This window comes from Mustela erminea, chromosome 6 (assembly GCF_009829155.1).
Source record: "Mustela erminea isolate mMusErm1 chromosome 6, mMusErm1.Pri, whole genome shotgun sequence".
Lineage (NCBI taxonomy): Eukaryota > Metazoa > Chordata > Mammalia > Carnivora > Mustelidae > Mustela > Mustela erminea.
Genome location: NC_045619.1, coordinates 83476860 through 83489828, shown reverse-complemented (window position 1 = coordinate 83489828; position 12969 = coordinate 83476860). Strand labels below are relative to the sequence as shown.

Below are 12969 nucleotides of genomic sequence, written 5' to 3'. Positions count from 1 at the left end.
CACCTGTAGTGCTCGGCCCGCCACCCCCACTTTTCCCTGGGCCTCTGCCCCCTCTCTTATGTGATTGCTCCATGGTGTCTCTACCACAGGGCGAAAGAGGTTTCCCAGGTGAACGTGGCTCTCCCGGGGCCCAGGGCCTCCAGGGCGCCCGTGGCCTCCCCGGCACTCCCGGCACGGACGGTCCCAAAGTAAGTGAGGCTGTTGGGGTTGTATGGGCCAGCCTGGGAGGCCCTGCTGGGGGAGAAGGAAGAATGGGAAGTACTCAGGAGAAAAGAATATTGGAGGAGGGCAGATGGAAGGCAAAACAGAAAGGGGGTTGGCAGAGGAGGAAGAGAAGGAAAGGAGGCTTGGGTGCTGGGATCCTGCGCAGGTGCCGTCCCACACAGACTCCCTCCCCCGCCCCACAGGGTGCATCTGGCCCAGCTGGCCCCCCTGGGGCTCAAGGCCCTCCAGGTCTGCAAGGGATGCCCGGTGAGAGGGGAGCAGCTGGCATCGCTGGGCCCAAGGGAGACAGGGTGAGTACCAGGGTGACCGTGTCTTCCCCAAAGCTGAGCTTCCCTGCCCCACACTCACCCTTCCCCCTCTCCCCACAGCACCTGGGTGGGGAGGTCCCTAGTTAAACGTCTTGAGGCTCTTGGAAACCCCTCTGGGCTTCTGTTTGCCTCTTAGTGACACCCTCCCCACGCCCCTGTCTCCCTCCTCTCACCCTGAACCCACAGCAAATCCTGTTGGGCTGGGGGCTGAGCTCCGCCTGCAGCCTCAGTGAGGGGGAGACTGGGCTGGAGTACCCCCCTGAGGTGGCCCTTCTTCTCTATCCCACAGGGTGACGTTGGTGAGAAAGGCCCCGAGGGAGCCCCCGGGAAGGACGGTGGACGAGTAAGTGAATGCTGGTTGTGGGTGCCCTGGGGACCCCACAGGTCTCCAGCCCTGCACTCTGGGGACAGGAGGGTGGCGTGCGTGCAGCCCCTGCTCCTCTCAGTCGTGCAGACTGGGCCGCTCTGGGGACCCTCCCAATAAAACTGGGAGTTCTAGGGGTGTGGGAAGGTGCACCAAGGCCCAGCAGGTGTGAAGTCCTAGACTCCCTGCTGCCTGCACATCCCTGGTCAACTCTTCTGTCTCCTCACATTTGTCTCCTTTCTCCCCAGGGCCTGACTGGTCCCATTGGCCCCCCTGGCCCCGCTGGTGCCAATGGTGAGAAGGTGAGTTCCTCCCTCTGGCTCGCCTTCACGTCACACCTGTCCACCTGCTGCCAAAGACGGCTCTCTCTCCTCCTCACTCACAGCTGGCCCCTCCTGCCTAGTGGGGGCTGCAAGCAGTGAGGGGTGGGAGTCTTAAGAGCAGAGTCTCTGGCTGTGTGCCCTGTCCCGTGGAGCCACCGCAGGGAGTGGGGTCGGTGGCAGGCCTGCGTTCAGCGGAGGCCCCAGGAAGGCAGGCTGGAAGCAACAAGGAGAAAACCGACCATCCCTCGTGAGGCCTCTTGGATGCACTTTGCTTTTGAAGGGCCCCCCTGCACCCCCATCCCTTATGCATGGCTCTTGTCCCCCCTCCCCGCCTTAGGGAGAAGTTGGCCCTCCCGGTCCTGCAGGAACCGCTGGTGCTCGCGGTGCCCCGGTGAGTATCTGCCCCGGAAGCCGGTCCTGTCCCCAGGGCCGGGAGCAGAGAAGCGGCTCCGCCTTGCAGCATGGCCCTTTGGGTCTCGGGGTGGGAGGAGAGATGTGAAAGACCTCTGCATGGTGTGGTCGGCGTGGAGGGCCTCAGGTTGCCAGATGCTCTGACCAAGAGAGGCTTTCTGACTTGCGTCCCTTGTCTTTAGGACAGGGCTTCCCGGAGGCTACTTTGGGGGTCCTCCCTCGGGGGTGGCTGTGCAAAGGCTGGGTGGGGCCGGAGGGCTTCCAGGAGGGGACAGAAGCAGGCGGGCATGGGGCCTTACTGCTAATGGGCCCCTTCTCTCGCAGGGTGAACGTGGAGAGACTGGACCCCCCGGGCCCGCTGGATTCGCAGGTCCTCCTGTGAGTGTCCACCCTCTCTCCCAGCCCTCCGCTCAGGCCTGCTTGAAACCTGAAGGCACCGTCCTGTGGGGGCGGGAGGAGCAGAATTTAAAGGACATGGAAGTGGCCTCTTCCCTCTCTCCTTGCACCTCTACACTGACCTCACAATCCCATCTTAGAGCAGCCTTCAGGCCAGGGCAGACACATCCTCACTCAGTCACCCGCTCACCAACCCTCCTACCCACCCACCCACTCACCCAGAGCCTCCCGCCCTTTCGGAAGAACCTCCAGTATCTGGCTTGCCTCTCATTCCCCCCACTTCTTCCTCCTTGGGACAGGGCGCTGATGGCCAGCCAGGGGCCAAGGGCGAACAAGGAGAGGCCGGCCAGAAAGGTGATGCTGGTGCCCCGGGTCCTCAGGGCCCCTCTGGAGCTCCTGGGCCTCAGGTGAGTAGCAGTGAGCTCCCTCAGGAAGTGTTCCCACGGGGCAGGGGTGTCCGGGTATGGGGGAGGGGTGCAGACAGGCAGAGAGTAGCCAGGAGGCCTAGGTGTAGCCCCCCTGAGTCTCAGCCTCTCGGCCTGGCAGACGCTGCCCCAGCCGCAGAAGGGAGAGATTGTGGGAGGAATCTCTGCTCAGGGATAAAGGTTTAAAAGTAGCTAAATTGACTTTCATTGTCTGGGGGGCAGGCTGAGGACAGAGAGCCTGGGACACAGCAGCCAGGCTCTGGGGAGGGATGGCGCAGACATTGTTCCAGCTCTGCAGGTGCCAGATGGGCCCTTCCTCCCTGAGGTCTTCTAGTATGTGAGTCTGTCTTGGCAGGGGTAGCAGGCCCCTCTGTGATGGCTTCTCCAGCCAAAAAGGCTATACCTTTGAAAACTTAGCTCTCAGGCATCCATTGTTGGGGGCATCAGACAGGCTGTATGCCCAGAAGCTCATAGCCCTCCTCTGGGCGACCGGGCCTCACTGTGTTCCTCCCTCCTTCCTTCCCAGGGTCCTACTGGTGTGACTGGTCCTAAAGGAGCCCGAGGTGCTCAAGGTCCTCCGGTGAGTCATGTCCCCCTTCCCACCAGGTGGGGTGGAGGGGACTGTGGGGGCAGCAGCTTCTCCCACGCCTCCACTCTGGCCCATCTCACAAAGAAGGCCTAGGCGGAGGTGGCCGTGCTGCTGTTCTGGGACTGACCCAACTCCTCCTTTCTCCGTGTTGCTTTTGCCCCCAGCCTGAGCCCATCCCACAGCCAGGGGAGAGGGCCCCTTGCCGCTGGTGTGCAGTGGTCCTCGGAGGTCTCTGGTCCTAGGCAGCCCCTGTAGGAGCTGGAGGCAGGGAAGCTGCAGCTTCCTGACCCAGGGCCAGACCCCATGGGCCCTTTCCCCCTCACTGGCTCTCCTTGCCTCTTGGCACAACAGTCTCTGAGACCCACTGCCATCTGAGTCTTGGGCCTCCAGAGGGCCTGTGGGATTCACGGCCTCGCTTCCCCTCACACAGGGAGCCACCGGATTCCCCGGAGCTGCTGGCCGCGTCGGACCCCCAGGCTCCAATGTAAGTGATGCTCCTGGCTGGTTCCTGCTTTCCTTCTGGCATGAGATACTCAGAGGGGACTTGAGGAGGCCAGTGCAGCCCTGCAGCAGGGACCCAAAGAGCCCAGGCTGGCTCGCCTCGCTTGGTACCTGTTCCCACTCCAGGGACAAGTAGTTAGTTAACTGATCGTGGGGACCTATTCTCCGCATAACCAGCTGGGAGCAGGGGCTGTGACCCTCTTGCTAGCCAAGGGCAACCCTCCCTGCTGACTTGGGCTGGACCCTCAGACGACTTCTGGCTCGGGGACAGGAGAGACAGGCATCGTCGCCTTGACACATTTCTAGAGCAGGCTCTGTGCTCTGGGCCTCTACAAACTCTGCATCTTGCCCCTCTGGAGCTTGCCAGGGAGGCAAGGCGGGGACGTCCCCCAGCTCACCACCACCCCTTGCAGGGGGCGTACATACCTAGGCTTAGGAGGGGCCGGGCTCCAGCTGTTTAGGAAGGAGCAGTGCGGTTGAGGCCCAGAGGGAACAGGCAGAAGGAAATCCAAGTAGAGCAGAAAAGGCAACTTCAAGGGCTGAAGAAGCCTGGGCTGGCTGCTCATAGCACCCACGGGCGAGAGAGGATGGAAGAGATGCACTGGGTCGGGGTCAGGCTGTCCTTCATGCGGAGGGAGCCCCAGGGGAAGATGGCCACCCCTGGGCTTTGGCAGCCTGGATGGAGCAGGGTAAGAGGAGTTTTCCTTTCTTGCATGGCTTTTCTAGGGAAACCCTGGGCCCCCTGGGCCCCCTGGTCCTTCTGGAAAAGATGGTCCCAAAGGTGCTCGAGGAGACAGTGGCCCCCCTGGCCGTGCCGGTGACCCTGGTCTCCAAGGTCCTGCTGGACCCCCTGGCGAGAAGGGAGAGCCCGGAGATGACGGTCCCTCTGTAAGTCCCTCACAGGCCGGGGCCCGGGAGTCTCTGGAGCTCACAGCGCCCAGAGTGGAAGGGGCTGCTGGGGAGGGGCTGCTGCCGGGGAGGGGCCGCTGCTCGGGTGGGAAGAGGGCTGGTGCCTGTGGATGGCTGGGTCACTCGAGGTCGCAGCTCACGTTCTCACTCCCATCTCCTCTCTCTTAGGGTCCTGATGGTCCTCCAGGTCCCCAAGGTCTGGCTGGCCAGAGGGGTATCGTTGGTCTACCTGGGCAGCGCGGTGAGAGAGGATTCCCAGGCTTGCCTGGGCCATCGGTGAGTGACGGATGCCCCTTCCTGTGGGGAGTGGGGCCCGGTCCAGCTCTGCACACTGTCCTGCAGAAACACCACCACCCTCTGAGGCTCCCGCCCACTCCGCACCCTCCAAGCTTTCCCTCTGTCAGCCCGTTCTTTGGGAAGGCCCAGTGGGTCCTGCGCCGGGATTCTTTCGAGTGCACACTCATTGTCCCTGTCACTGTCCCTCCAGGGTGAGCCTGGTAAGCAGGGAGCTCCTGGTGCATCTGGTGACCGAGGTCCCCCCGGTCCCGTGGGTCCTCCTGGCTTGACCGGTCCCGCTGGTGAACCCGGACGAGAGGTGAGCCTCGGGATGCCCGGTGGGTGGCTGTTCACAGGGAGAGAGGGCCCAGGGACACAGAACCAGTGCCTGGGGAAGAAGGCAGAAGGAAGCTTGGGGAGCTTCTGAAGCTGCAGCTGAATGGAAGGGCACGAGCCTGGGGCTTCCGTGGGCAGGGTGGGTAAGCAGATGGGGGCCGGGCAGGGGCAGCTCTCATGGCATCTCGTCTCCCTTGCCCAGGGAAGCCCTGGTGCTGACGGCCCCCCTGGCAGAGATGGCGCAGCTGGAGTCAAGGTGAGTGTCTGGGGGTCTCTGTGCAGTGGGACAGGGAGGTCTAACAGCTCTGCCTGGAGTGGCAGGGTAGGGTTAGAGTCTTCTCTTGGTTTGGGAGGACATTTTTTCCATGTCTGTTCTGGAATAATCTCTAAGCCTAAGACTTCTCTCCTGACAGGGTGATCGTGGTGAGGCCGGTGCGGTGGGTGCCCCTGGTGCTCCTGGGCCCCCTGGCTCTCCTGGCCCCGCTGGCCCAACTGGAAAGCAAGGAGACCGAGGAGAAGCTGTAAGTATCCCTACTTCAGTAAAAGCTGGAAGTGGAGGGGGGTGGCCAAGTGAGCTGGGAGCTCACCCCCATGTGCCTGATCCCTAGGCCCTGGGTCCGGGAGGTCTCTGGGCCATGGGAGCTGCAACCTCGGTGCCCAGCCACAGGAAGATGCCAGGGAGGGCCCTCCCTGTCCCACCCTTGCTCTGACGCTGTTTCCACACTCTCCTTCACAGGGTGCACAAGGCCCCATGGGTCCCGCAGGACCAGCTGGAGCCCGGGGAATCCCAGTGAGTATCTGTGTGTCCTCTGTTGGGTTCCCGATGAGGCCAGGTTTGGAGGGCAGTGGATACCCTGGGGATTCCAGGACTCCTTGGCTCAGGTGAGGCCCGCAGCATGCTCCTGCCTGGCTGACCTGACCCAACCTGTGTCTGTCTTGTTCCCAGGGCCCTCAAGGTCCCCGAGGTGACAAAGGAGAAGCTGGAGAGGCTGGCGAGAGGGGACTGAAGGGACACCGTGGCTTCACTGGTCTGCAGGGTCTGCCTGGTCCCCCCGTGAGTGTTGTTGTCTATGCGTGGCTCCCCAGTGCCTCCCACTGATCAGAGTCCACTCGAGGGTCCCAGGCTGCTCAGTCAACTTGGGATCGCCCCAGGAAATTTCCAGGACTTGCTCCTCCCTCTAACCCCAAGAAAGTAGAAAGGGAATGGGAGTAGAACATGTCCTGGGTATGCTCAAGATAGCCTCCCACCCTGGTAGACGAGGCCTTGTCTGTGTTGACCTCTGACCTTTGCCTCTTCCTTCTGCATAGGGTCCTTCTGGAGACCAAGGTGCTTCTGGTCCTGCTGGTCCTTCTGGTCCTAGAGTAAGTGAGATGGAGTGAGCCCTTCCTCGGGAGGCTGGGGGGCAGGCACTGGCCAGGCATGCGGGCAAAAGGGAGGCCTCGGGCTCAGAGGGCCTCACTCCACAGTGGAGGTAGGATTGGCTTGGGGTGACCGAGGCGAGAAAAGCCCCTGAGTCTACAGGCTGGGTGAATGTGACAACAGCTCTGGCTGTTAGATGGGTCCCCTGGGAATGGGATCTGACAATGAGGAGCTTAGGCTGGTAGGAGAGCTGCGAGGCCACCCTGCTATTTCTTGGACAAGTGGAGACCTGGCTGGGCTCTGTGATGGAGAAGCGTGAAGCTGCGGGGCTTCACCGCAGGATGGCCCCCTGAGTGGCGCCCCGCCCTCCCACTGTCCCTTCGTTGATTGCTCTTCTCTCCTGCTGTGCAGGGTCCTCCTGGCCCTGTTGGTCCCTCTGGCAAAGATGGTGCTAATGGAATCCCCGGCCCCATCGGGCCCCCTGGCCCCCGTGGACGGTCAGGCGAAACTGGCCCTGCCGTAAGTGTCCTGACTCCTTCCTCGCAGTCTGGGCTGTCCCCAGTGTCCAGGAAGCTTGTGTGCTCTGGGGCCAAGAGTCTCTTTGAGGGCATCAGCCTGTAGCTAATGATGATAGCATCCTTTATGCTGGGTCTTCCTGGGACATTCAAAGGATCCATGCTTGGTACTGGGCCAAGAAGAGAGGGGCTGATGCAGAAGTGGGATGGTTCTAGGATTTTCTTGGTCCTGGCCTTCCATAGCCCTCCCCCACCCATGGGACTGGAAGAAGACCCTCTAGTATATTCTAGCAGGGGGAGATGTACCCAGGAGGGGCCTGTCCCAATGATCCCCAGCTGACCGTTGTTTCCCGCTGCAGGGTCCTCCTGGAAACCCCGGGCCCCCTGGCCCTCCAGGTCCCCCCGGCCCCGGCATTGACATGTCTGCCTTTGCTGGCCTCGGCCAGAGAGAGAAGGGCCCCGACCCCCTGCAGTACATGCGGGCCGACCAGCCAGCTGGTGACCTGAGACAACACGATGCCGAGGTGGACGCCACGCTCAAGTCCCTCAACAACCAGATCGAGAGCCTGCGCAGTCCCGAGGGCTCACGCAAGAACCCTGCTCGAACCTGCCGGGACCTGAAACTCTGTCACCCTGAATGGAAGAGCGGTGAGCCTGTGAGGCGGGAGCCTTGGCCCCAGAGAGCAGGAAGTCAGCCTGCCGGGTGGGGCCCTTGCAGAACAAGGGAGGAGGCGTCCCTGAGCACAGGGCAGAGCCGGGCCTGGAAGGTTCTGGCAGATGGCTGAGCCTCTATCCCACAGCAGAGAAGATGCAGCTCGGGCCCTGTCCTGCCATGGCCACATGGCAGATGGGAAATGGTGGGGGGAGCTCTGTCCACCAGGCAGGCCTGGTGCACCTGCCCTTTGGCTTGCACCCCTGCTTAACACCAGACTTTCCCACCTGGGTCTCCTTGCTCCTGGATCCCTGCATCTGCCCTCCCTTTGGCCACTCGTGGCCCTCGCCACCAGCGCCTCTGTCCCTTGTGTCCCCAGAAGCCTTTCTGTCTCTCCCAGGAAGGCCTGGCCCTCTTGGGAGGGTCTGCCTGTCTGAGCCCTGAAAGGATGTCGCCTCCCCCCTCGCAGGAGACTACTGGATTGACCCCAACCAGGGCTGCACCTTGGACGCCATGAAGGTTTTCTGCAACATGGAGACTGGCGAGACCTGCGTCTACCCCAACCCAGCGAACGTTCCCAAGAAGAACTGGTGGAGCAGCAAGGGCAAGGACAAGAAACACATCTGGTTTGGAGAAACCATCAATGGCGGCTTCCACGTGAGTACCTGACATCTCTGGGCCAGAGAGGGCGCCTCCAGACTGTGTTCTTCCTGCATCCGAGTTGTTGGCACCCCACGCACACTCTCACCCATTTTCTCTGGGGCTTAGGAGGAACGGAGGGACAGTAGCTTTAATCGTGATCCCATGGGATGCTGTCCCTGGGCCTCACACCACTCTTCTCTGCCCGAACAGTTCAGCTATGGTGATGACAACCTGGCTCCCAACACTGCCAACGTCCAGATGACGTTCCTACGCCTGCTGTCCACTGAAGGCTCCCAGAACATCACCTACCACTGCAAGAACAGCATCGCTTACCTGGACGAGGCAGCCGGCAACCTCAAGAAGGCCCTGCTCATCCAGGGCTCCAATGACGTGGAGATCCGGGCTGAGGGCAACAGCCGCTTCACGTACACCGTCCTGAAGGATGGCTGCACGGTGAGTCGGGCTGGCTGGAGCCTCCAGGGAGATGGGCCGCCTGAGGCCAAGGCGGGCCACAGCTGGTGCAGGCCTAAAATGATGGGTTCCTCAGAGGTGTGAGCTTGAGGGGTTAGGCAGAGAAGATGGGCAGAGGCACAGGTAAAGGAGGGGTGCTATTCTATCTTCTTCCCTCTCTCGGCTCAGGGAAAAGAAGCCCAACCCAGCATGTCCAGTTACCCCCATAGGACTGTGGGTCTGTGGGTCAGCCCACAGGTTGAAGCGAAGAGAGGGTCACTATAGGGGAGGAAGCCAGTACAGAAGGGGAGCATGGAGGGGTCTTGCTGGCAGGGACAGGAGTTGAGGTGGAGAGGGCTCTGGTAAGCCAAAGAGAGGTCAGGAGAGCCTCAGAGCACGTTTTGTGTTTTGTGCTCTATGAGGCTCAAATTTGGGGTCCTGGGCAGCTGGCACTGGACAGTGTCTCCTTTCTTTCTCCCCTAGAAACACACCGGTAAGTGGGGCAAGACTCTGATCGAGTACCGGTCACAGAAGACCTCACGTCTCCCCATCATTGACATTGCGCCCATGGACATAGGAGGGCCCGAGCAGGAATTTGGTGTGGACATAGGGCCTGTCTGCTTCTTGTAAAAACTCGAACCCACAAACACCACAATCCATTGCCAACCCAAAGGACCCAAGTACTTTCCAGTCGCAGTCACTCTAGGGCTCTGCACTGAATGGCTGACCTGACCTGATGACCATTCACCCTACCCGCTCACAGTGTGGACTTTTCTCCCCTCTCTTTCTAAGAGACCTGAACTGGGCAGACTGCAAAATAAAATCTCGGTGTTCTATTTATTTATTGTCTTCCTGTAAGACCTTTGGGTCGAGGCAGAGGCAGGAAACTAACTGGTGTGAGTCTAACGCCCCCCTGAGTGACTGTCCCCAGCCCAGGCAAGAAGAGCCCCCTTCAGGTGCCGGGCGCAGGAACTGAGTGTGTCCTACACAATGGTGCTATTCTGTGTCAAACACCTCTGTATTTTTTAAAACATCAATTGATATTAAAAACAAAAAAATTATTGGAAAGTACATTTTGACCTGTGCTTTGTTCTTTATTTTCCCTTAGTCTTTGATTCTGTAGACATGACCAAATGGCCATCCTAAGACCTTCTTCTGTAGACATTTCAACCAGGAGGGAGGTCACTAGAGTCACATTGCCTGGTTTAGTAACCTCACACAAACACATATTTGCCTCCTTTTGTAACCTTCACACTGCCTGGAACCCAGGAAGGAACTGGGACCAGAGGCCAAGATTTGGGAAGGGGGGAGCAGAAAATATAGGCATGACTTGTTCTTGAGTAAACACAAAACACAGCTCTAGGGCATGTGGATGGGAAAGTGTGCAGGTCACGTGACGTCTTGCTGGATAAGGGAGATCAGAGATGCTCCCAAGGGAGGGTTGGGGAAGTTGGGGAAGAGGGGCAGAGAGCAAGTCCACAGGAACCTGTGTACACAATCAGCCAGTCTTGGTGATCTATTTGTCTGTATCTTCCTCTAAGACTCTAGGTCAAGAAGAGGTGGAAGTGTTACATGATTATCCCTACCCTTTATTCCATTTTCATGCTCCCTCCTCGCCCTCCTGTCTCTGCTTCCTGGGCCTGCACTTAAAGCTTCCATGGACTTCCTCCCAACACCAGCCTTATGAATGGATAGCCTCCCATTTCTCCCTACCATCAGGGGTCCCTTGCTTTCCAACGACTCCTGTGTGGCACAATGAGGAAACGGCTGCCTTCCCCACTAGAGGGCGTGGTGGTGATGTGTGCAGTGGGTGGGGGACACGAAACCAATCAAAATCAACAATGGTAGTAATTTATAAAATACATTTCAAAAGATACCTGGCACTGCTGATTAAACCTGAGGACCATCCTTTTCTCTGCCCCTGTCTTCCATCCCTGCCTCCCACTTCCTCCAGATGAAGGTAGATGGCTTTCCTATTGAAGAAACAACAAAGTAAAAATACCTAAGACATTTTTGTTGGACTTGTTTGTGTTACTATTCAATGTACAGTGTAAAATTTGTTCAGTAAAGTAGCTTAGCAGGGCTAATTCATGACAAACTAAAAGAGTAAGATGAAAACATAAGTTAAAATACCTAACTGGAAAAGCTATCGCCTAATTTAAAAGTAACCCTTCCATCTGCCAAGAGAGCTAATGTGGGCCAGGGGAGAGCGGTGGGGCATATGGCCGCTTTGAGGACTCCACAGACAAAGGTAGAGCTGAACCGGGGAGCTGTACTCTGCCCTGGAACTACCCTCCATGAACTCACACTGAAAGCCTCCCTTGGCTTCCTCTGTGGTCACAGCAAAATGTACATCCTTGGTTGCCAGTGCTGGGCTCCCTACCACTGCTCCCTTTTCCCCATTCAGCCTAGAGGGGAAGGTGAGAACAACCAGCTCTGTCACTAATTCCTGTGATCCCTGATGCCCCAGGAAAGGCAAAAGTTCTCTCTGCTGAGAATAGCCTCTCCTGATCCCAGCAGGGTTCAGTGGACAGACCTGGCTTACTAAAATGAGATCCCTCATATTCATAAAAAATGGTATGGTGTTAAAAGGCTTTAACTAGGAGCTGGAGCTCAGACTTCCTCAAGTGACCTGGACCCTGAGTAAATCAAAACTTCTGAAATTGGTTTCCCTTCTAATCGTGTGAAGGGACACAGAATCTTATGAGTCAAGGGAATGAAGAATCTTACTTATAGTTAGTTACTTCTGGAGAAGACTGCAGAGTAAGAGGACCCTAAGCTCACTATCTCACAGATGTATCCCACAGATACATCTAGAAACATCCACATCACAGTAAATAACCCAGAAAATGACGCAAATAGTAGCAGAACAGATTCTCTGTAGCTAAATGTAGAGAAGGCCACATCAGAAATGGTAGAAAGGGCCAAGATATGGTCCAGAACGAAACAGATTTAGAGGACTGTCTGTAGGAAGGAGGGACGCAACGGGTGAGGAGAGGGGAGAGAACAGACCCTTGCATCAGAAATCCCTGGTGTGGGGAACTTGTAAATGGAAAACAAATTCCTGTAACATTTGGCTTTGAAAACCACGGGGACAAAACTCTATAGTTTTTACAATCAGTGGGGCTTAATACCTGGAACTTTAAAAATCAGGCTCAGCTCTGGGAGGGCAAGGAGGGTAGAGGGAATGGAGTCCCTACCTTTAAAGAGACAGCATACAAACATCCCTGCTGAGATACAGCATAGAAGCAGTAGTTTGAAAAATGCCTGGGGTATATGGGAGGGAGATTTGTTTGCTAATCTCTGAGTGTGTGCTGGCAGAGCAGGGATTTTTGGGAGACTTCTCCAGGAACAAAGAAGGTAGCAGGCAGCATTTTCCTCCCTTGCCTCCCAGCCTAGACATAAGGACACCTGAGGGAACCAGTGTGACATCAACATTCTGCACCTAGCTTGCTAACAACATCCCCACCCCAGTGTTCTCCTGTGGATATGCCCTCTCCAACCTAGCTGGAATTGGCCAGAATTTTGGGCAGCTGCATGTCCTCTTCCACATTGGAAAGGTGCAGAAATTATGCCATGAGCCCTGTCCCCATCATGTCCTTTGGACCTGTCCCCTCCAATATGCCCTTGACCAGAGTCTATCCAAAGTGATACCATGAGCCTGGTAGTCATGCAAACAGCCCTCAGAGGGGCCAGCATCCCTCCAAAGGGACTCCTGCCCTGGGGGAAGGGGAAGGTACCCATACACACTAGTCCAGATGTAGCCCCAGCAGTGGGCTGGAGACAGGCAGCTGATGTGATTGCTGACCTCACCCACCAATGAAAGCTTCTCGTGGGACAACACAAAGAAAACACCCTGCAGTTTGGTGCTACTACATCTCTGGCAAACATCTGGACTGACTCAAGCCCAAGGTAGCCCCAGACTGGCCCACTAACAACACAGAGACCAAACCCTACCCACAATAGGCAAAGAGAGCTATTGCAGACAACCAGACTGAAGGCAAGTGTAGCTCAGCCTCAACAACAGGGCTCATGCAAAACACAGAGGAGTCAGCCCTGAAGCACCAGGTTCTGATGAACAGACGACATTGCACTGCAGGACACTATAGGACTTCTTTAGAAGGCCACTACTTTCAAGAGAGAGAGATGTAGTTGACCTCCCTAACACAGAGAAACAGACACAGAGAGTTAGACAAAATGAGGAGATGACGGGATATATCCCAAATGAAAGATCAGGACAAAAATCACAGAAAGAGAGCTAAACAAAATGGAGATAAGTAGTACAAC

At 57.5% G+C, this 12969-nt stretch overlaps 1 protein-coding gene across 3 annotated transcripts in view; it reads left to right on the top strand.

Moving 5' to 3' along the window:
* Positions 1-9753, top strand: part of COL2A1 (collagen type II alpha 1 chain) — a 30997-nt gene extending 21244 nt beyond the window's left edge. For all 3 annotated transcript variants that reach the window (XM_032348010.1, XM_032348009.1, XM_032348011.1), the window contains 22 exons: positions 90-188; positions 408-515; positions 823-876; positions 1146-1199; positions 1558-1611; positions 1956-2009; positions 2327-2434; positions 2979-3032; positions 3472-3525; positions 4269-4430; positions 4620-4727; positions 4939-5046; positions 5266-5319; positions 5477-5584; positions 5800-5853; positions 6010-6117; positions 6372-6425; positions 6835-6942; positions 7298-7586; positions 8060-8247; positions 8443-8685; positions 9166-9753. In XM_032348010.1, the coding sequence (XP_032203901.1) occupies positions 90-188; positions 408-515; positions 823-876; positions 1146-1199; positions 1558-1611; positions 1956-2009; positions 2327-2434; positions 2979-3032; positions 3472-3525; positions 4269-4430; positions 4620-4727; positions 4939-5046; positions 5266-5319; positions 5477-5584; positions 5800-5853; positions 6010-6117; positions 6372-6425; positions 6835-6942; positions 7298-7586; positions 8060-8247; positions 8443-8685; positions 9166-9312 (2370 nt within the window). In that variant the 3' untranslated portion in view covers positions 9313-9753. The remainder of the gene's footprint in view (positions 1-89; positions 189-407; positions 516-822; positions 877-1145; positions 1200-1557; positions 1612-1955; positions 2010-2326; positions 2435-2978; positions 3033-3471; positions 3526-4268; positions 4431-4619; positions 4728-4938; positions 5047-5265; positions 5320-5476; positions 5585-5799; positions 5854-6009; positions 6118-6371; positions 6426-6834; positions 6943-7297; positions 7587-8059; positions 8248-8442; positions 8686-9165) is intronic.
* The last annotated feature ends 3216 nt before the right edge of the window (positions 9754-12969 follow it).